The 21,548-nt window shown below is 51.3% G+C and overlaps 1 protein-coding gene across 1 annotated transcript in view; it reads right to left on the reverse strand.

The window, feature by feature from the left end:
• Positions 1–3,563: 3,563 nt before the first annotated feature.
• The window catches only part of LOC145338638 (atrial natriuretic peptide receptor 1-like), a 45,744-nt gene continuing 27,759 nt past the window's right edge, over positions 3,564–21,548 (reverse strand). Inside the window, 9 exon segments of the mRNA XM_080183022.1 lie at positions 3,564–4,177; positions 8,238–8,329; positions 9,261–9,359; positions 10,311–10,485; positions 11,401–11,469; positions 12,422–12,545; positions 16,548–16,694; positions 17,925–18,093; positions 21,128–21,280. Coding sequence (XP_080039148.1) covers positions 4,115–4,177; positions 8,238–8,329; positions 9,261–9,359; positions 10,311–10,485; positions 11,401–11,469; positions 12,422–12,545; positions 16,548–16,694; positions 17,925–18,093; positions 21,128–21,280 — 1,091 coding nt within the window. The 3' untranslated portion in view covers positions 3,564–4,114.

The raw sequence follows: 21,548 nt of genomic DNA on the forward strand, positions 1-21,548 counted from the left end.
TACGGTACACCCTCACCCTCTACCCCTGTCCCTGAGGGTAATACGGTACACCCTCACACCCTCACCATCTACCCCCGTCCCTGTCCGACATTAATACAGTACACCCTCGCTTTCTGACCCTCCTGAGATTGGGTTCACCACCCAGCAAGCGGTGAGTGCTGCAGCAAACTGAGAGCTATTCTGTTTAAAAAGTTTAATGAACAACCAATTAGCGTCATTCGCTCCAAGTGGCACAGCTGAGGACAACCTAACAACAACGGAACTGTCGCTCAGACACCCACGCAGACTAGATCAGAGACAGGGAGAGAGGAAAACTGCTCAAAGCCACAGCGTATCGTTCAGCCCGGGGGGGGGGGGGGGGGGCAGGAGGGAGGGGGCTGCTCACACACTCACACTGTCTGCAGGCTGGAACCACCTCCAATGGTGATGGAAATCTCCCCCAGGCCTTGCTCAGGTGTGACGCAGATCGGCCTGTGGTGGTGGGGGTGGGGGGGGGGGGGGGGGGGGGGTGGTGGTCAATGAACAAAGAAGATTCCAGCACAGGAACAGGCCCTTCGGCCCCTCCAAGCCTGCACCGACCATGCTGCCTGACTGAACTAAAATCCACTACCCTTCCAGGGACCATATCCCTCTATTCCCATCCTGTTCATGGATTTTGTCCAGACGCCCCTTAAAACTCACTATTGTATCTGCTTCCATTCCCTCCCCTGGCAGTGAGTTCCAGGCACCCACCGCCCTCTTGTAAAAAACCTGCCTCGTACATCTCCTTTAAACCTTACCCCTCGCACCTTAAACCTGTGCCCCCTGGTAACTGACTCTTCCACCCTGGGGAAAAGTTTCTGACTATCCACTCTGTCCAATGCCTTTCATAATCTTGTAGACTTCTATCAGGTCTCCCTCAACCTCTGTCGCTCCAGTGAGAACAAACCAAGTTTCACCAACCTCTCCTCATAGCTAATACTCTCCATACCAGGGCAACATCCTGGTAACTCTTTTCTGTACCCTCTCCAAAGCCTCCACATCCTTCTGGTAGTGTGGCGACCAGAATTGAACACTATATTCCAAGTGCAGCTGAAGGTTCTATAAAGCTGTAACATGACTTGCCAATTTTTAAACTCAGTGCCCCAGCCAATGAAGGCAAGCATTGCCGTATGCCTTCTTGACTACCTTCTCCACCTGCATTGCCACTTTCAGTGACCTGTGTACCTGTACACCCAGATCCCTCTGCCTATCAATACTCTTAAGGGTTCTGCCATTAACTGTAAATTTCCTATCTGTATTAGACCTTCCAAAATGCAATACCTCACATTTGTCCAGATTAAACTCCCACCGATCTGTATCCTCTGATGGTCCTCATCGCTATCCGCAAATCCACCAACCTTTGTGTCGTCTGCAAACGTACTCATCAAACCAGTTACATTTTCTTCCAAATCATTTATATATATTACAAACAGCAAAGGTCCCAGCACTGATCCCTGAGCAATGCCACTTATCACAGCCCTCCATTCAGAAACGCACCCTTCCACTGCAACCTGTCTTCTTTGACTCAGCCATTTCTGTATCTCCTTTAAACCTTGCCCCTCGCATCTGAATCCTGTGACCCCCCCCACCCCCAGTAATAAAGTTGTGTAACCTATCCAGCACCCAGCCAGGTCCTTCAGCCCAGCTAGTCTGTACTGATCTTCACAGGTCTCCCCTCTCTAGACTTGCTGAAACCCCTTCAGGGATGGCCTGGAGGATCCGGGATTGCGTCACACCAGATTCCAAGCAGTGTGCGGCAAAAATCATCAGGTCCTCAACAAAGATGCTGAGTTTTCAAAAATTGTTTCCTTTCAACATTTCTCTTGCAGGTGTCCACATCAACAGGGACAAAGTAGAAAGCATTGAGAGCTTCAAGTTTCTAGCTGAACAGATCAGCAACCTGTGCTGGTTCCGCCATACCGACAAGCCCCACCAACGCCTCTACTTTCTCAGAAGACTAAGGAAATTTGGCATGTCAGCTACAACTCTCACCAACTTTTACAGATGCACCATCAAAGATGTGCTGGTTAGGGTGCATTGGCCGTGCTAAATTCTCCCTCAGTGTACCCGAAGAGGTGCCAGAATGTGGCAACTAGGGGAATTTCACAGTAACTTCATTGCGGTGTTAATGTAAGCCTACATGTGACTAATAAATAAACAAACTTTTTTCTAGTTGTATTACAGCTTGGTATGGGCTCCTGCTCTGCCCAAAACCACAAGGGCCTACAAAGCGTCATGAATGTATCCAACACACAAACCAGCCTCAAATCCATTGACTCTGTCTACATTTCCCACTGCCTCAGGAAAAGCAGCCGGCATCATTAAGGGCCCTACGCATCCCGGGCGTTCTCTCTTCCACCTTCTTCCGTCGGGAAGAAGATATACAAGTCTGAGGTCACGTACCGACCGATTCAAGAACAGCTTCTTCCCTGCTGACTTTTGAATGGACCTACCTTGCATTAAGTTGATCTTTCTCTACACCCTCGCTATGACTGTAACACTACATTCTGCACCCTCTCTTTTCCTTCTCTATGAACGGTACGTTTTGTCTGTACAGTGCGCAAGAAACAATACTTTTCACTGTATCCCAATACATGTGACAATAATAAATCAAATCTATGTACTCGATGAATGGTATGCTTTGTCTGTGTAGCGCAAGAAACAATACTTTTCACTGTATCCCAATACATGTGACAATAATGAATCAACTCACTGAAGTGCGACCCAGTGTCTGCTAATTAAAATGTTGATTCTATTCTCTCAGTTGTGATTATAAAGTCTTATCTTTGGGTCGAGTTGTTATTCTCTCGTGACATGACCCATTGACAAAGGGTTGTAGGAAGGGTCAGCGGTCAAGGATATTCTGAGTGCTGCCCAGACAATCTTCTCGGCAGACTGTGCTTGCTGGCCTCTTGCCAATCCTCTCCCCCACCCTGCCACTGTCCCCTAACACTGTCCTACTACCACCCCACCCCCGGCCCCCCACAATTTGCACAGAGCAAGCCTTGCAAACGGTAATGTGATAATGCACGTCCGAATTTCATCTCTCTCCAACCACTGATCAAACAGGCCAGAGGGGAGGTCAGAATTGGTTAATAAAGAGCAGGTTTATGCAAGGAGAGAGGGAAAGAGTGGGGGAGAGAGGGGGGAAGAGAGAGAGAGAGAGAGGGGGGAAGAGAGAGGGGGAAGAGAGAGAGAGGGGAAGAGAGAGGGGGGGAAGGGGGGGGGGAAGAGAGGGGGGGGGAAGAGAGAGGGGAGGAAGAGAGAGGGGGGAAGAGAGAGGGGGAGCAGGGGGAAGAGAGAGAGGGAGCGGGGGAAAGAGAGAGGAGAGGGGGAAAGAAAGAGGAGAGGGGGAAGAGAGGGAGGGAGTGGGGGGAAGAGAGAGAGGGGAGGGGAAGAGAGAGAAGGAGAGGAGGGAAGAGAGAGGGAGAGAGACCACACAGAGGGAGAGTGTAGAGAGAGGAGGCAGAGAGAGAGAAACAGAAAGAGAGAGGAAGGGAAAGAGGGACAGAGGCAGAGAGAGAGGAGGAAAGAGAGAGAGACAGAGAGAGAGTGTAGAGAGAGGAGGCAGAGAGAGACAGAGAGAGAGAGGAAGAGAGATGGAAAGAAAGAGAGGTTCAGAGGCAGAGAGAGAGGGGGAAAGACAGAGAGAGAGACAGAGAGGCAGTGAGAGAGGGAAACAGAGGGACAGAGAAAAAGGTAGAGAGAGAGAAAAGAGAGAGGGACAGTGGAGGCAGAGAATGAGAGAGGCAGATGCACAGAATTCACTGACAGATTCACATTTCTGCTTTTAATTGAGTAGACAGGAACCAGCTGTAAAGTCGCAAGTCTCTGAGCAACATACAAGAGTCACAACAGATGAATAAAGATGACAGGAGTGGTTGAATCAGAGTCAAGCATAAGGTTCTCCCCTTCTCCCACACCCAGGCAGCACCATCAGGATCCGGATCAACACGCTCCACCATGGTCCTGGCAGGAGAGTCTCCTTTGTCCCGGACACGGAGAGACAGCCTCGGAGAGGAGCACACACAGGAAAGTGAAGAAGGGGCTTTGCGAGGCAGCGGGGGCGGACGGGAAAGGTGGCGGTGGGAGGTCAGCCATGATCGCTGGCGGGACGCTCTCCCAGCAGCCAATATGTCCTCATCTTTCCTTTCCCCTGAAAGACAAGAGGAGACGGTATCAGAAACACTGTTGCCCCAGCGCCCTTACCCAGTTAGAGCCTCACAGCCGGCAGTCTGGGGCAGCGAGGGAAAGGTTCCACCACTCCATACACGCAGCCTGCGTCTTACCCCTCCACTCATTCTTTTCTTGTGGTCATAGAGGTTTACAGCATGGAAACAGGCCCTTTGGCCCAACTTGTCCATGCCAGCCATTTTTTTAAACCCCTAAGCTAATCCCAGTTGCCCCCATTTATCCCTCTATACCCATCATACCCATGTAACTGTCTAAACACTTTTTAAAAGACAAAATTGTACCCCCCTCTACTACTACCTCTGGCAGCTCGTTCCAGACACTCACCACCCTCTGTGTGAAAAAAATTGCCCCTCTGGACCCTTTTGTATCTCTCCCCTCTCACCTTAAACCTATGCCTCTAGTCTTAGACTCCCCTATCTTTGGGAATGTTGTTTAAGAAGGGTGCCAGGCAAAAGGCAGGGAATTATAGGCTGGTTAGTTTAACGTCTGTTGTGGGTAAAATGTTAGAATCCGTCATCAAGGAGGAAATAGCGAGGCATCTTGAGGAGAATTGTTTGGTAGAGCAGACGCAGCACGGTTTCATTAAGGGGAAGTTGTGTCTGACAAATTTACTGGAGTTCTATGAGGATGTGTCGAGGGCAGTGGATAGAGGAGAGCCGGTGGATGTGGTCTTTCTTGATTTTCAGAAGGCGTTTGACAAGGTACCTCACAAGAGGTTATTGCAGAAGGTCAGGGGGCATGGAGTTGGGGGTAGGGTGTTAGCGTGGATAGAGGATTGGTTGTCAAATAGGAGGCAGAGAGTGGGGGTCAATGGGTGCTATTCGGATTGGCGGTTGGTGACTAGTGGAGTGCCCCAGGGGTCGGTGCTGGGGCCTCAGCTATTTACCATTTATATAGATGATCTGGAGGAGGGAACCGAGTGTATGGTGTCAAAATTTGCTGATGGCACCAAGATTGGTGGAATGGCAAATTGCGCGGAGGGTGTGGAGAGTCTGCAGAAGGATCTAGATAGGCTGGGTGAATGGGCCAGGAACTGGCAAATGGAATTTAATGTTGGCAAGTGCGAGGTGGTCCACTTTGGTAGGAATAATGGTAGGAAGGACTATTACTTACATGGCGAAAAACTGCAGCAGGCGACGGTGCAGAGGGGCCTTGGGGTCCTTGTGCACGAGTCGCAAAAACCCAGCTTGCAGGTGCAGCAGGTGGTCAGGAAGGCGAATGGGATGCTGGCCTTCATAGCGAGGGGGATTGAATATAAAAGTAGGGAGGTCTTGCTGCAGCTGTATAGGGCATTGGTGAGGCCGCAGCTGGAGTACTGTGCGCAGTTTTGGTCGCAGTACTTACGCAAGGATATTTTGGCCTTGGAGGGAGTGCAGAGGAGGTTTACTAGGCTGATACCGGAGTTGAGGGGGTTGAGCTATGAGGAAAGGCTGAATAAACTAGGCTTGTACTCGTTAGAGTTTAGAAGAATGAGGGGAGATCTCATTGAGACGTATAAGATGATGAATGGGATGGATAGGATAGAGGTGGAGAGACTCTTCCCGCTCAGAAAGGACAGTAGGACTAGGGGGCACAGCCTCAAGATAAAGGGAGGGGCGGTTTAGAACGGAGTTGAGGAGGAACTTCTTCACTCAAAGGGTGGTGAATCTCTGGAATTCTCTGCCCGTTGAGGTGGTGGAGGCTGCCTCGCTAAATATTTTTAAGACGCGGGTTGATGGGTTTTTGATAAGCGAGGGGATTAAGGGTTATGGGGAGAGGGCGGGAATGTGGAACTGAGCCACGACAGATCAGCCATGATCTTATTGAATGGCGGGGCAGGCTCGAGAGGCTAGATGGCCTACTCCTGCTCCTATTTCTTATGTTCTTATGAAAAGATATTGACTATCTAGCTGATCTATGCCCCTCATGATTTTATAGACCTCTATAAGATCACCCCTCAGCCTCCTACGCTCCAGAAAAAAAAGTCCCAGTCTATCCAGCCTGTCTTTATAACTCAAACCATCAAGTCCCGGTAGCGTCCTCGTAAATCTTTTCTGCACTCTTTCTTGTTTAATAATGTCCTTTCTATAATAGGGTGACCAGAACTGTACACAATTTGTGTACAAATACTGTGGCCTTACCAATGTCTTGTACAACTTCAACAAGACGTCCCAACTCCTGTTTTCAATGCAGTGTTAATGTAAGCCTTTATGTTACTCTTTCTAGTTTAATAATATCCTTTCCATAACTGGGTGACTAGAACTGTACACAGTTAAAACTAAGGAAATTTGGCGTGTCAGCTGCGACTCTCACTAACTTTTACAGATGCTCCATCGAAAGCATCCTTTCTGGATCTATCACAGCTTGGTATGGGCTTCTGCTCTGCCCAAGACAACAAGGAACTACAGAGGATTGTGAATGTAGCCCAATCCATCACGCAAACCAGCCTCCCATCCATTGACTCTGTCTACACTTCCCGCTGCCTCGGGGAAAAGCAGCCAGCATAATCAAGGACCCCCACCTGCTCCGGATATTCTCTCTTCCACCTTCATCCAATGAAAAAAAGATTAAAGGTCTGAGGTCACGTACCAACCGACTCAAGAACAGCTTCTTCCCTGCTGCTGTCAGACTTTTGAATGGACCTACTTCTGCACTCTCTCCTTTCCTTCTCTATGAACGGTATGCTGTCTGTAGAGCGTGCAAGAAACAATACTTTTCACTGTATCCCAATACATGTGACGATAATAAATCAAATCAAATCTAATCACTTGACCATAACAGTACACTATCCTCACATCCCTTGATATCTTTAACATCTAGAAATCTGTCCATCTCTCTCTTGAAGATAACCTAGAACATAAGAACATAAGAAATAGGAGCAGGAGTAGGCCATCTAGCCCTTCGAGCCTGCCCCGCCATTCAATAAGATCATGGCTGATCTGTCGTGGCTCAGTTCCACATTCCCGCCCTCTCCCCATAACCCTTAATCCCCTCGCTTATCAAAAACCCATCAACCCGCGTCTTAAAAATATTTAGCGAGGCAGCCTCCACCACTTCAACGGGCAGAGAATTCCAGAGATTCACCACCCTTTGAGTGAAGAAGTTCCTCCTCAACTCCGTTCTAAACCGCCCCCCCTTTATCTTGAGGCTGTGCCCCCTAGTCCTACTGTCCTTTCTGAGCGGGAAGAGTCTCTCCACCTCTATCCTATCCATCCCATTCATCATCTTATACGTCTCAATGAGATCTCCCCTCATTCTTCTAAACTCTAATGAGTACAAGCCTAGTTTATTCAGCCTCTCTTCATAGTTCAACCCCCTCAACTCCGGTATCAGCCTAGTAAACCTCCTCTGCACTCCCTCCAAGTGTAGAGGGAGCTTTACTCTGTATCTAACCCCATGCTGTACCTGTCCTGGGAGTGTTTGATGGGGGTACAGTGTAGAGGGAGCTTTACTCTGTATCTAACCCCGTGCTGTACCTGTCCTGGGAGTGTTTGATGGGGGGGACAGTGTAGAGGGAGCTTTACTCTGTATCTAACCCCGTGCTGTACCTGTCCTGGGAGTGTTTGATGGGGGGGACAGTGTAGAGGGAGCTTTACTCTGTATCTAACCCCGTGCTGTACCTGTCCTGGGAGTGTTTGATGGGGACAGTGTAGAGGGAGCTTTACTCTGTATCTAACCCCGTGCTGTACCTGTCCTGGGAGTGTTTGATGGGGGGACAGTGTAGAGGGAGCTTTACTCTGTACCTAACCCCGTGCTGTACCTGTCCTGGGAGTGTTTGATGGGGGGACAGAGTTTCAGCATGGAGGGGGTAGTGTATTGGGGTGGGGAGCGGACTCTCTATCAGGGTTGGGGGGCGGGGGAATGGGACTCTCTATCAGGGTTGGGGGGGACTCTATATCAGGGTGGTGGGGGGCGGGGACACACTCTAGGTGGGGGGGGGGGGGTGCAGTGGCGGGGGGAACTCTCTAACAGGGTGTCTCTGCGTGGTTCCAGGCCCAGCCTGAGGCCTGTGCGTTGTCCTGAGGAATTCCCCACAGCGTTACCTTCATTTCGATATCTCCTCGCAAATCCAGCTTGAAGCACCTGAACTCCTCCAGCACGGTCTTCGTCGCTGAGGACATGTGAATCTTCAAGGCTGGAGAGGAGGATACAGGACAGAGTGAGAGGAGCTGGCATTGCCCACATTGGGCACTGTGACCCCCATTACACTGGCTACTTAATCAAGGCTCCTTGCTGCTCTCCCCCTCAATCAGACACCTTTGGACACTAAGAAGCAATTTAGCGCGGCCAATACACCTAGCCAGCATATCTTTTGGACTATGGGAGGAAGCCAGAGCACCTGAGTAAACCCACACAGACATGGGGAGAGTGTGCAGACTCCCTCTACCTCTGATCGAGCCTGCACCAACAACAGTCCCACCCAAGTCCAATCACTGCGATAACCCTCCGAATCCTCCTGACACACTCAACCTGCACATCTTTAGACACTAAGGGGCAATTTATCATGGCCAATCCACCCTAACCTGCATATCTTTGGACACTAAGGGGCAATTTATCATGGCCAATCCACCTAACCTGCACATCTTTGGACACTAAGGGGCAATTTAGCATGGCCAATCCACCTAACCCACAGATCTTTGGATACTAAGGGACAATTTAGCATGGCCAATCTACCTAACCCGCAGATCTTCGGATACTAAGGGACAATTTAGCATGGTATTTGGACTGTGGGAGGAAACTGGAGCACCCGGAGGAAACTTATGCACACACGGCGAGAACGTGTAGACTCCACACAGACAGTAACCCAAGCCGGGAATCGAACCTGGGTCCCTGGCACTGTGAGGCAGTAGTGCTAATCACTGTGCCACTGTGCCGCACAATGTTTTGGCCTCAACTATTTTCTGTGGGAGTGAATTCCACACATTCCCCACCTTCTGGGTGAAGAAATTTCTCCTCACTTCAGTCCCAAAAAGTTTACCCTTTATCCTCAAACTATGACCCTCTAGTTCTAGAAACAGGGGCCACCCGGCGGAGGGGTCGCTGTGTTGGGTTGCATCTGACTGTACCTTCGCCGTTGGACTCCATGCGAGAGGCTGTGTTCACCGTATCCCCAAACAGGCAGTAACGAGGCATCTTTAAGCCAACCACGCCGGCACACACTGGTCCTATGGCAAGAAGAGGAGCGATGTGTGGGACTGCAGTATGGGGGTGGGTGGGGTGGGGTGATTGGAGAGACACAGCATTCGTAGAATCACTGGCTCAGAGAATCCCGACAGTGCAGAAAAAGCCCATTCGGCCCATCAAGTCTGCATGGAGCACAATCCCACCCAGGCCCTAACCCCATGCAGTTACCTTTCTTATTCCTGACACGAAGTGGCAATTTAGCATGGCCAATCCACCTACCCTACACATCTTTGGGCACTAAGGGACAATTTAGCATGGCCAATCCACCCTAACCTGCACATCTTTGGACACTAAGGGACAATTTAGCATGGCCAATCCACCCTAATCTGCACACCTTTGGACACTAAGGGACAATTTAGCACGGCCAATCCACCCAAACCTGCACACCTTTGGACACTAAGAAGCAATTTAGCGCGGCCAATACACCTAGCCAGCATATCTTTTGGACTATGGGAGGAAGCCAGAGCACCTGAGTAAACCCACACAGACATGGGGAGAGTGTGCAGACTCCCCACAGACAGTGACCCAAGCCGGGAATCAAACCTGGTTCCCTGGCGCTGTCAGGCAGCAGTGCCAACCCGCTGTGCCACCGTGCTGCCCACTATCTATTAGCCCTACTCCCCTGCTCCTGATTTACTGGAAACAGACCCCCCTGCCTCCCCATGGGATACGGGTCTTTATTTTACGGAAGCAGATCCCTGACCCTCCCTGCCGGAATCCCCTTCCATGGGACCCTGCTCCTTACTTCTGGGAGCAGCCCAACCCCCCGCCCCCTCTCTCCGGGACCCAGCTCCTTATTTCTGGGAGGAGCCCCCCCCACTCTCTCTGGGACCCTGCTCCTTATTTCTGGGAGCAGCCCCCCCACTCTCTCCAGGACCCTGCTCCTTATTTCTGGGAGCAGCCCCCCTCCTCCCCGGGACCCAGCTCCTTACCCGTGTGGATTCCGATCCTCAGCCGCAGTTGCTGGTCGGGCCGGTGACGGGTCTTGAAAGTTTTGACAGCTTCCAGCAGAGCCAGGGACATGCGGGCCACCTCCCGTGCGTGCAGCTTCCCGTTCCGCTCTGGCAATCCAGACACCACCATGTAGGCATCACCTATCGTCTCAACCTGGCAACGGCACAGAGAGAGAGAGTGTGAGGGGAGAGAGAGAGAGAGAGAGAGAGAGAGAGACACAGAGAGAGAGAGAAACAGAGAGAGTGTGAGAGAGAGTGAGAGACAGAGAGAGAGACAGAGAAAGAAACAGAGAGGGAGAGAGAGACAGAGAGAGAGAGAGAGAGACTGAGATAGGTAGATAGAGAGAATGAGGGGGGAGAGAGAGAGAGGCAGAGACAGAGAGAAAGAGTGTGTGAGAGAGAGTGAGAGGCAGAGAGAGAGAGAGACAGAGAGAGAAACAGAGAAGGAGAGAGAGAGAGACTGAGACAGATAGATAGAGAGAGTGAGGGGGGAGAGAGAGAGAGAGAGGGAGGATGGAGAGAGAGAAAAGAGTGTGAGAGAGAGAGCGGGATAGAGAGGGAGTGAGAGTGAGGACTGAGATAGAGAGGGAGAGGGATAGAAAGAGAGAGAGAGCGAGAGAGAGTATCTGACCATACAGAGAAGGGAAGAGGGAATATGGGGAGCAAGATAGACCAGGAGTCACCATAGAGATGGGGGAGAGAGCTGGAGAGCAAGGTGGAGGGAGCAAAGTGACGGAGAGAGTTACTGACAAAAGAAAAGTTGGGAGAGAGAGAGGAGAAGAGGGACAGAGGGAGAGAGAGGAGGGGGGAGGGGGGGACGTGGGGGGAGGATGGGGGAGTGGGGATGGTGGGGGGGACGGGGTGGGGGAGACGAGGGGGGGGAGGGGGGAGAGGGAGGGGGAAGGGGGAGAGGGAGGGGGGAGAGGGGTAGAGGGAGGGGGAGGGGGGAGAGGGAGGCGTGGGGGGGAGAGGGAGGGGGAGAGGGGAGAAGGGAGAGGGGAGAGAGACAGAAAGATGGAGGGAGGATGGAAAGGATAGGGAGTGGGGGCTGGAGGGGGTTGGGTTTTACCTTGTAAACATCAAAGTTGTCGATAATGGCATCAAAACAGGTGTAGAGATCATTCAGCATTGTCACTACCTGCAGCGAATCAGAGGAAAGGTTACTGGCAGGTTCACCACCAAACCCTGACACATCCAGTGGGAGCGCGGTTCACCGGGCCGAGGGGTGGGGGGAGATGGGGTGGGGAAGGGGGAAGTGAGGGTGGGGGAGGAGGGAGAGGGATTGGGGCAAGAGGAACCAGGGTGGGGGGAGATGAGGAATGATGGGTGAGGGGAGGGAGAGGGATTAGGGGAAGAGGAACCAGGGTGGGGGGAGATGAGGAATGATGGGTGAGGGGAGGGAGAGGGATTGGGGGAATAGGAACCAGGGTGGGGGGAGATGAGGAATGATGGGTGGGGGGAGGGAGAGGGCGCTTGAAGGTGTACATGTGGATGTGGGGGGTCCTGGCAGAGAAGGAGCCATGGTGGGGGTCTCGATCCAGGACCAGGCCTCCCAATGGGTCCTCTCACTCTCCCTGGGGGATGGAAACCTGTCACCCATCTGTACCCAGTCAGGGATTCCAAGTTACTCGAACATCCCCCCCTCCCCCAACCTGCTGGACCCTCGACCACCCAGGGTTCGGTGTGCTAGAATGTAACCAGTGACAACTTTGCATTGGGTGGGATGTGGCCAATGGTAACAAGCTGTAAGAGTCAGCTGACCCAGTAAACCCTGGAACCAATCCCAGAAGATGTGATGACCAGCTGACTCATGATAAATAAGAACCTGTTTGGAATTGTGTTGAGCTGGGAGTGGCCCAGGACGAGGCCCCAGGTTTGGAGTAATGAAGTTTCTTTATTAAATCCTTCCCTTGATTGATTAGTTGGAGTGAGTTTTGTTGTGTGTTTATTGTCTATAATTGAAGAGTTAATTCTGAGAAAACACGGTGAGATACTGCGTTCTGAGGTTCAGTATAGGAGCAGTATTGGGCATCGCACTTCAGGAGCAATGAGGGACTGGACACTCCCGTGTCCGCTGACGGGCTGCTTACCTGCATTGGGGTGCTCTCCGCAGACATCGCTGTGAAGCCCACAATATCGCTAAAGTAGATGGTGACGCTGTCAAAGGCTTCAGCCTGGACCGTCTCTCCTCTCTTCAGCTGCTCTGCCACCGAGCTGGAGAGGAAAGGTCATGTCATCACCTCAGCTCCGGAATTCCTTCCCCAGACCTCTCCATCTCCCTCATAGAATCACTGAATCTCTACTGTGTAAAGGAGGCCACTCGCCCCATCGAGTCCACACTAAACACAATCCCACCCAGGCCCTATCCCCGTAATCTCATGCATTTACCCTAGCTAGTCTTCCTGACACTAAGGGGCAATTTAGCATGGCCAATCCACCCTAACCTGCACATCTTTGGACACTAAGGGACAATTTAGCATGGCCAATCCACCCTAACCTACACATCTTTGGACACTAAGGGACAATTTAGCATGGCCAATCCACCCTAACCTACACATCTTTGGACACTAAGGGACAATTTAGCACGGCCAATCCACCCTAACCTACACATCTTTGGACACTAAGGGGCAATTTAGCACGGCCAATCCACCCTAACCTACACATCTTTGGACACTAAGGGACAATTTAGCACGGCCAATCCACCCTAACCTACACATCTTTGGACACTAAGGGACAATTTAGCATGGCCAATCCACCCTAACCTACACATCTTTGGACACTAAGGGACAATTTAGCATGGCCAATCCACCCTAACCTGCACATCTTTGGACACTAAGGGACAATTTAGCACGGCCAATCCACCCTAACCTACACATCTTTGGACACTAAGGGACAATTTAGCACGGCCAATCCACCCTAACCTACACATCTTTGGACACTAAGGGACAATTTAGCATGGCCAATCCCCCTAACCTACACATCTTTGGACACTAAGGGACAATTTAGCACGGCCAATCCACCCTAACCAGCACATCTTTGGACACTAAGGGACAATTTAGCACGGCCAATCCACCCTAACCAGCACATCTTTGGACACTAAGGGGCAATTTAGCACGGCCAATCCACCCTAACCAGCACATCTTTGGACACTAAGGGACAATTTAGCACGGTCAATCCACCCTAACCTGCACATCTTTGAACAAAAAGAGACAACTTGGGCTGCGAATCGAACCCGGTCACTGGCACTGTGAGGCAGCAGTGCTAACCACTGTGCCAGTGTCTGAGCCAAAGTCCTTTTATTGTTGACAAAGTTGTATTGTAGGCTTTTTGTTCATTTTTAATCGGGGCCTAATGCACTTTGCTGGAGTTTACCACGTTTTTTGAAATGTTGATATGTGACTGTTGTTAGGTCAGGTGCTTTGAACAGTTTCTATTTTCTACATGGAGAAATCCAGAGTTGTGTTCAGTTTTAGTCAGAAGTTGTTGGATTCCATGCTGTAATGAACAGTTTGGTGTGTGTGTCTCTCTCTCTCTTTCTCATGAGTATTGGAAATTCTGCTGAATATGTTGGAAGCAGACTTTCTAACATCAATAGAGTGAAAATATTCCTGTTGGTAGTTTGCTAGCTAGAGGCAGAGGCTAGGGGGTGGCACAGTGGGTTAGTACTGCTGCCTCACAGCTTCAGGGACCAGAGTTCGATTCATGGTCTGGGTCACTGTCTGTGCAGAGTCTGCATGTTCTCCCCGTATCTGCATGGGTTTCCTTTGGGTGCTCTGATTTCCTCTCACAGTCCAAAAGACCTGCTGGCTAGGTGCATGGGGGGCTGCAGAAGGACTTGGACAGGTTTGGTGAGTGGGCAAAGAAGGGTCAGATGGAATACAATGTGGAAAAGTGTGAGGTGAGGCACTTTGGAAGGAGGAATGGAGGCGGAGACTATTTTCTAAATGGGGAAATGCTTCGGAAATCAGAAACACAAAGGGACTTGGGAATCACTAAGATTCTCTTAAGGTTAACGTGCAGGTTCAGTCAACAGTTAGGAAGGAAAATGCAATGTTAGCATTCATATCGAGAGGGCTTGAATACAAGAGCAGGGATGGACTTCTGAGGCTGTATAAGGCTCTGGTCAGACCCCATTTGGAGAATTGTGAGCAGTTTTGGGCCCCGTATCTAAGGAAGGATGTGCCGGGCCTTGGAAAGGGTCCAGAGGAGGTTCACAAGAATGATCCCTGGAATGAAGAGCTTGTCGTATGAGGAACGGGTTGAGGACTCTGGGTCTGTACTCATTGGAGTTTAGAAGGATGAGGGGGGATCTTGTTGAAACTTACAGGATACTGCGAGGCCCTGGATAGAGTGGACGTGGAGAGGATGTTTCCACTAGTAGGAAAAACTAGAACCAGAGGGTACAACCTCAGGCTAAAGGAACGATCCTTTAAAACAGAGATGAGGAGGAATTTCTTCAGCCAGAGAGTGGGGAATCTGTGGAACTCTTTGCCGCAGAGGAGGCCGGGTCACTGAGTGTCTTTAAGACAGAGATAGATAGGTTCCTGATTAATAAGGGGATCGGGGGTTATGGGGAAAAGGCAGGAGAATGGGGGATGAGAAAAATATCAGCCATGATTGAATGGGGGAGCAGACTCGATGGGCCAAGTGGCCTCATTCTATCCCTATGTCTTATGGTCTTATTGGCCGTGCTAAATTCTCCTTCAGTGCAGCCGAACAGGTGCCAGTGAGTGGCAACTAGGGAAATTTCACAGTAACTTCAATGCAATGTGAATATAAGCTGCCTTGTGATAAGTAAACAAATAAACTTTAGAGACAAGCAGTGGCTCTATCCGTGTCTTGAGGTGGGGCTGGGAGCTCCATGATGGGGGAGTCAGAGTTTCAATTCTCCTTCCAGAGGACTAATCCACAGCAGGTGTTGCAGAGCTGCAAAATCCAGTATCATGTGAGCATATTTGCTTTCAGTGCTCAGTCTGGGACAGGGTGGTGTATGTTTGCAAGAAGGTTTGTGTGGTTGGAACAGTACTGTTAGCTGATAAGGTTTATACAATATCAATGTTTATTTTTGCCTGTCTGTAATTTGGTAAATGTTACTGCTAATTTTCTTTCTATATGTCAACTGTCTTTGTAAATAACCCGTGTTTGATTAAAGCTCCCTAGTGGGTCATGTGAATCTAGTATTTAGATGTCCAGATCACCAACAACCTGTCCCGGTTCCCCTCATGCCGACACTATAGTTAAGAAAGCCCCACCAACGCCTCTACTTTCTCAGAAGACTAAGGAAATTTGACATGTCAGCTATGACTCTCATCAACTTTTACAGATGCCCCATAGAAAGCATTCTTTCTGGTTGTATCACAGCTTGGTCTGGGCTCCTGCTCTACCCAAGACCGCAAGGAACTACAAAAGGGTCATGAATGTAGCCCAATCCATCACACAAACCAGCCTCCCATCCATTGACTCTGTCTACACTTCCCGCTGCCTCAGGAAAAGCAGCCGGGATAATTAAGGACCGCCCCCCAGCACCCCAGACATTCTCTCTTCCACCTTCTTCCTTCAGGAAAAAGATACACAAGTCTGAGGTCCCGTACCGACCGACTCAAGAACAGCTTCTTTCCTGCTGCTGTCAGACTTTTGAATGGACCTACCTCGCATTAAGTTGATCTTTCTCTACACCCTCGCTGTGACTGTAACACTACATTCTGCACCCTCTCCTTTCCTTCTCTATGAACAGTATGCTTTGTCTGTACAGTGCGCAAGAAACAATACTTTTCACGGTATACTCATACACATGAGAATAATAAAACTAAATCGGTCATACAAAGAACAACAAAGAACAAAGAAAATTACAGAACAGGAACAGGCCCTTCGGCCCCCCAAACCTGCACCAACCACGCTGCCCTGACTGAACTGAAACCCCCTACCCTTCCGGGGACCATATCCCTCTATTCCCATCATATTCATGTATTTATCCAGACGTCCCGTAAAACTCACTATCGCATCTGCTTCCACTCCCTCCCCCGGCAATGTTTAACACAGGCTCCAGTGAGAATATCTGAAGCTAAAGATCTAATGCTTGTCCCAGCAAATTCAAAGTGATTTCATAAACCACCGTGGAATTTCTGACCTGGATTATAATAGTAATTAACATCCCATTAATGAGAAATAATAAATGAATCAATGGGTGGTGTCGGGGTGGGCGAACTGGTTACTCACTGCGGCAGGATCTGGTAGAGCAATGCCTCAGCTTTACGCTTCTCCTCCAGGTAAGCTTGCGTCCGGTCCTCCACCAGCTCCTCCAGGTTGTTGGCGTACTGTTCCATTCTCGACAGCAGGTTGTCCAGAATGTTGGAGCTGTTCTCCCTGAGGTGGGCAGATCAGGGAAGGGCAAACAGTCAGTGACAATAACAGGAAGGCAGGGCAGAGTCAGCCCGACTGGAGAGGGGGACGGCGAAAGAGGCCGGCCCCACTCTCCCACGGCTGTGAGTCTGGCCCTGGAGATGCCACTCTTTACCCAGTGATGCAGTGACTCAGATGGAGGGAAGGTGGAGAGTGACGACTGGAGGACTGCAGATCCTAATGAGGTAGGAAACAGCAAGGTGGGAGCAGGAGGTTAGTGAGGGGATAGGGAGACAGAGGTGGGTGTTGACAGAATGGAGGCAGACTGAGGTCAGTGTGAGGAAGGTGAGGTGATGCGTTCAGGAGCCGAGGGAGACAGTGAGACGTCAGGAAAGGTGAAGGGGCTGCGGTGGTTCAGGTGAACGGGAGGTTTGATAAACCGATTGGACCAGGAGAACAACTACAGTGGAAAGGTGGACAGATCACTCCCCTTTACCAGAGCAGCCAGAGGTACAGGGCACAGCAAGTGATGCTGCAGGGCTACTGAGCTACTACGGACCACAGTGCGGCGCTCCCTCGGCACCGACCCTCCCACAGTGCGGCGCTCCCTCGGCACCGACCCTCCCACAGTGCGGCGCTCCCTCGGCACCGACCCTCCCACAGTGCGGCGCTCCCTCGGCACCGACCTTCCCACAGTGCAGCGCTCCCTCGGCACCGACCCTCCCGCAGTGCGGCGCTCCCTCGGCACCGACCCTCCCGCAGTGCGGCGCTCCCTCGGCACCGACCTTCCCACAGTGCGGCGCTCCCTCGGCACCGACCCTCCCGCAGTGCGGCGCTCCCTCGGCACCGACCCTCCCGCAGTGCGGCGCTCCCTCGGCACCGACCCTCCCGCAGTGCGGCGCTCCCTCGGCACCGACCCTCCCGCAGTGCGGCGCTCCCTCGGCACCGACCCTCCCGCAGTGCGGCGCTCCCTCGGCACTGACCCTCCCGCAGTGCGGCGCTCCCTCAGCACCGACCCTCCCACAGTGCGGCGCTCCTTTGGTGCTCATGGTTGGCAGCCTTGCCTGTGTGATCCACTAACTGATACTGAAAGTCAGAATTTTGGATTGGACTGGGCATCTTCGGCATTGGGCTTTACAGAAAGATTCCTAAAATAGGAGAGTGGGTAAGGAAGGAGTTTGGAGTCGGGTCAGAGGGGGTGAGTTGTGGATGAAGCCAGGCTCCCTCACCCCCCCTGCTGTTGCCATGACCCACCTGTTGAACTTGCGAAGGAGGATCTTGATCTGGTTGAAGTCGGGTCTCTCCAGGATCTCCTCAGCCCAGCAGCGTTGCATGAGCACGCTCATCTCCTCTACCTGACAGCACAGGCCAGTGCTGGGCCGAAAGTGTGGCCATTGCACACTCTTCACCTTCTCAACGATCTCTGATAGAGAGAACAAACACCGTCAACCCGTACCCCAGTGAGAGTCAGTGTGTGTGGGACCCCAGTGAGAGTCAGTGTGTGTGGGACCCGTACCCCAGTGAGAGTCAGTGTGTGTGGGACCCGTACCCCAGTGAGAGTCAGTGTGTGTGGGACCCGTACCCCAGTGAGAGTCAGTGTGTGTGGGACCCCAGTGAGAGTCAGTGTGTGTGGGACCCCAGTGAGAGTCAGTGTGTGTGGGACCTGTACCCCAGTGAGAGTCAGTGTGTGTGGGACCCCAGTGAGAGTCAGTGTGTGTGGGACCTGTACCCCAGTGAGAGTCAGTGTGTGTGGGACCCCAGTGAGAGTCAGTGTGTGTAGGACCTGTACCCCAGTGAGAGTCAATGTGTGTGGAACCCGTACCCCAATGAGAGTCAGTGTGTGTGGGACCCGTACCCCAGTGAGGGTCAGTGTGTGTGGGACCCGTACCCCAGTGAGAGTCAGTGTGTGTGAATCATACCCCAGTGAGAGTCAGTGTGTGTGGGACCCATACCCCAGTGAGAGTCAGTGTGTGTGGGACCCCAGTGAGAGTCAGTGTGTGTGGGACCCGTACCCCAGTGAGAGTCAATGTGTGTGGAACCCGTACCCCAGTGAGAGTCAGTGTGTGTGGGACCCGTACCCCAGTGAGAGTCAGTGTGTGTGGGACCCGTACCCCAGTGAGAGTCAGTGTGTGTGGGACCCGTACCCCAGTGAGAGTCAGTGTGTGTGGGACCCCAGTGAGAGTCAGTGTGTGTGGGACCCGTACCCCAGTGAGAGTCAGTGTGTGTGGGACCCGTACCCCAGTGAGAGTCAGTGTGTGTGGGACCCGTACCCCAGTGAGAGTCAGTGTGTGTGGGACCCCAGTGAGAGTCAATGTGTGTGGAACCGTACCCCAGTGAGAGTCAGTGTGTGTGGGACCCGTACCCCAGTGAGAGTCAGTGTGTGTGGAACCGTACCCCAGTGAGAGTCAGTGTGTGTGGGACCCGTACCCCAGTGAGAGTCAGTGTGTGTGGAACCCGTACCCCAGTGAGAGTCAGTGTGTGTGGGACCCGTGCCATTTCTTTGATGGCTGCTCACCAAGGGGTTGGGAGTGCCAGGGCTCGTTGGGCCGAAGGGCCTGTTTCCCGTGCTGGGTTGTTCTTTGTTCTTTAAAAAGAATTCAACCATAAAACAATAGGAAAGTAATTTCTGAGTCAACTCATTTCCAAACCTATTTTCTGCAACAATTGACAATTTATGTGAATTGTTTTGGTGAGGTTCCATTACCTCCAGAGACACACTATTTTCTTCTTTATATTTGCTGCTGTCAGATGTGTTTTTATATTTTAAATTGCTGCTCTTTCCCTCTCAAAGGGGCAATGCAGCTTCTCAGTCAAAGTGAGATGTCCCCAGCAACACCCAATGTACACAGCGAGAACAGGGGATTTGTCAAATACTTCTATTTATTTCATACAATCTCTGCAGTGCAGAATGAGACCATTCGGCCCATCACCAATCCCACCCAGGGCATATCCTTATAATCCCACGTATTAACCCTGCTAATCCCCCGACACTGAGGGACAATTTAGCATGGCCAATCCACCTAACCAGCACATCTTTGGACACTAAGGGGCAACTTAGCATGGCCAATCCACCTAACCTGCACATCTTTGGACACTGAGGGACAATTCAGCATGGCCAATCGACCCAATCCACATATTTTTTAACACTAAGGGGAATTTAACATGGCCAATCCACCTAGTGTGTCGACCTTTGGACACTAAGGAGTAATTTAGCATGGCCAACCCACCTAACTTGCACGTCTTTGGAGCGTGGGAGGAAACCGGAGCATCCGGAGGAAACCCACACAGACAAGGGGAGAACATACAAATGCCACAGACAGTGCCCAGAGGCTGGAACGGAACCCGGGTCTCTAGTGCTGTAAGGCAGCGGTGCTAACCACTATGCCATAATAATGCAGGCCCTGAAGCCTTGGTTGATTATTGCAAAAACCAATCTGGTATGGGCTCCTGCTCTGCCCAAGACCACAAGGAACTACAAAAGGGTCATGAATGTAGCCCAATCCATCACGCAAACCAGCCTCCCATCCACTGACTCCATCTACACTTCCCGCTGCCTCGGGAAAAACAGCCAGCATAATCAAGGACCCCCATGCACCCCGGACATTCTCTCTTCCACCTTCTTCTATCGGGAAAAAGATATAAAAGTCTGTGGTCACATATCTACCGACTCAAGAACAGCTTCTTCCCTGCTGCTGTCAGACTTTTGAATGGACTTACCTCGCATTAAGTTGATCTTTCTCTGCACCCTAGCTATGACTAACACTACATTCTGCACTCTCTCCTTTCCTTCTCTATGAATGGTATGCTTTGTCTGTATAGCGCACCAGAAACAATACTTCTCATTGTATCCCAATACATGTGACAATAATAAATCAAATCAAACCAAACTGTACCGACCTGAAGTGGCCCGAGCAAGACATTTAGTTCAAGGATATGCAATGGTCTGGATGTATTGTTGCTGGATTATTAATCCAGAAACTCAGCTAATGTTCTGGGGGACCCGGGTTCGAATCCCACCACGGCAGACGGTGGAATTTGAATTCAATAAAAAATATCTGGGATTAAGAATCTACTGATGACCCATTGTCAGAAAAACCCATCTGGTTCCCTTTAGGGAAGGAAATCTGCCGTCCTTACCCCGGTCTGGCCTACATGTGACTCCAGAGCCACAGCAATGTGAGTGACTCTCGACTGCCCCTCCAAGGGCAACTAGGGATGGGTAATAAATACTGGTCCAGCCAGCAACACCCATGCCCCAGGAAGGAATAAAAACAAAACTGCAGAATTCGCCGACTGTATCTGCACTGTGTGGCCCAAAGGGCAGTGTGGCTAATGATGCCTTTTGCCTGGATGGCTGATAGCTCATCCGACAGGGGGTCTCCTCACTACCTCATTCCAAAGCTGCGATTCTACACTTTGGGTGCTTCTCAGTAACCACTTCGTTAACACGGCCTTACCCTTGGGACTGAGATCTTGCCCTTCGATGTAGAAGGGTCCATTCCGCAGCGCTATCTCTTGCAGGATGATTCCAAAGCTGTACACATCCCCCTTCTGAGTTCCAGTCGCAGGACTCTCCATCCTCAGAATCTCTGGGGCAGTCCACAGTTTCTCTGTCACAGGAAGTGGGAAATCAGCTCACGGATAAAATCCCTTGGGAAGGCTGTCTGCACCCTCCCGCACTCTCCCCCACTCCCCCCGCAGGAGCGAGTCCCACATTCTCCCCCCCGCGGGAGCGAGTCCCACGTTCTCCCCACCCATGGGAGCGAGTCCCACATTCTCCCCACCCATGGGAGCGAGTCCCACATTCTCCCCACCATGGGAGCGAGTCCCACATTCTCCCCCCCGCGGGAGTGAGTCCCACATTCTCCCCCCCATGGG

The sequence above is a fragment of the Carcharhinus amblyrhynchos genome, unplaced genomic scaffold, assembly GCF_965287045.1.
Source record: "Carcharhinus amblyrhynchos unplaced genomic scaffold, sCarAmb.v2.hapA chromosome_122, whole genome shotgun sequence".
NCBI classification, from domain to species: Eukaryota; Metazoa; Chordata; class Chondrichthyes; order Carcharhiniformes; family Carcharhinidae; genus Carcharhinus; species Carcharhinus amblyrhynchos.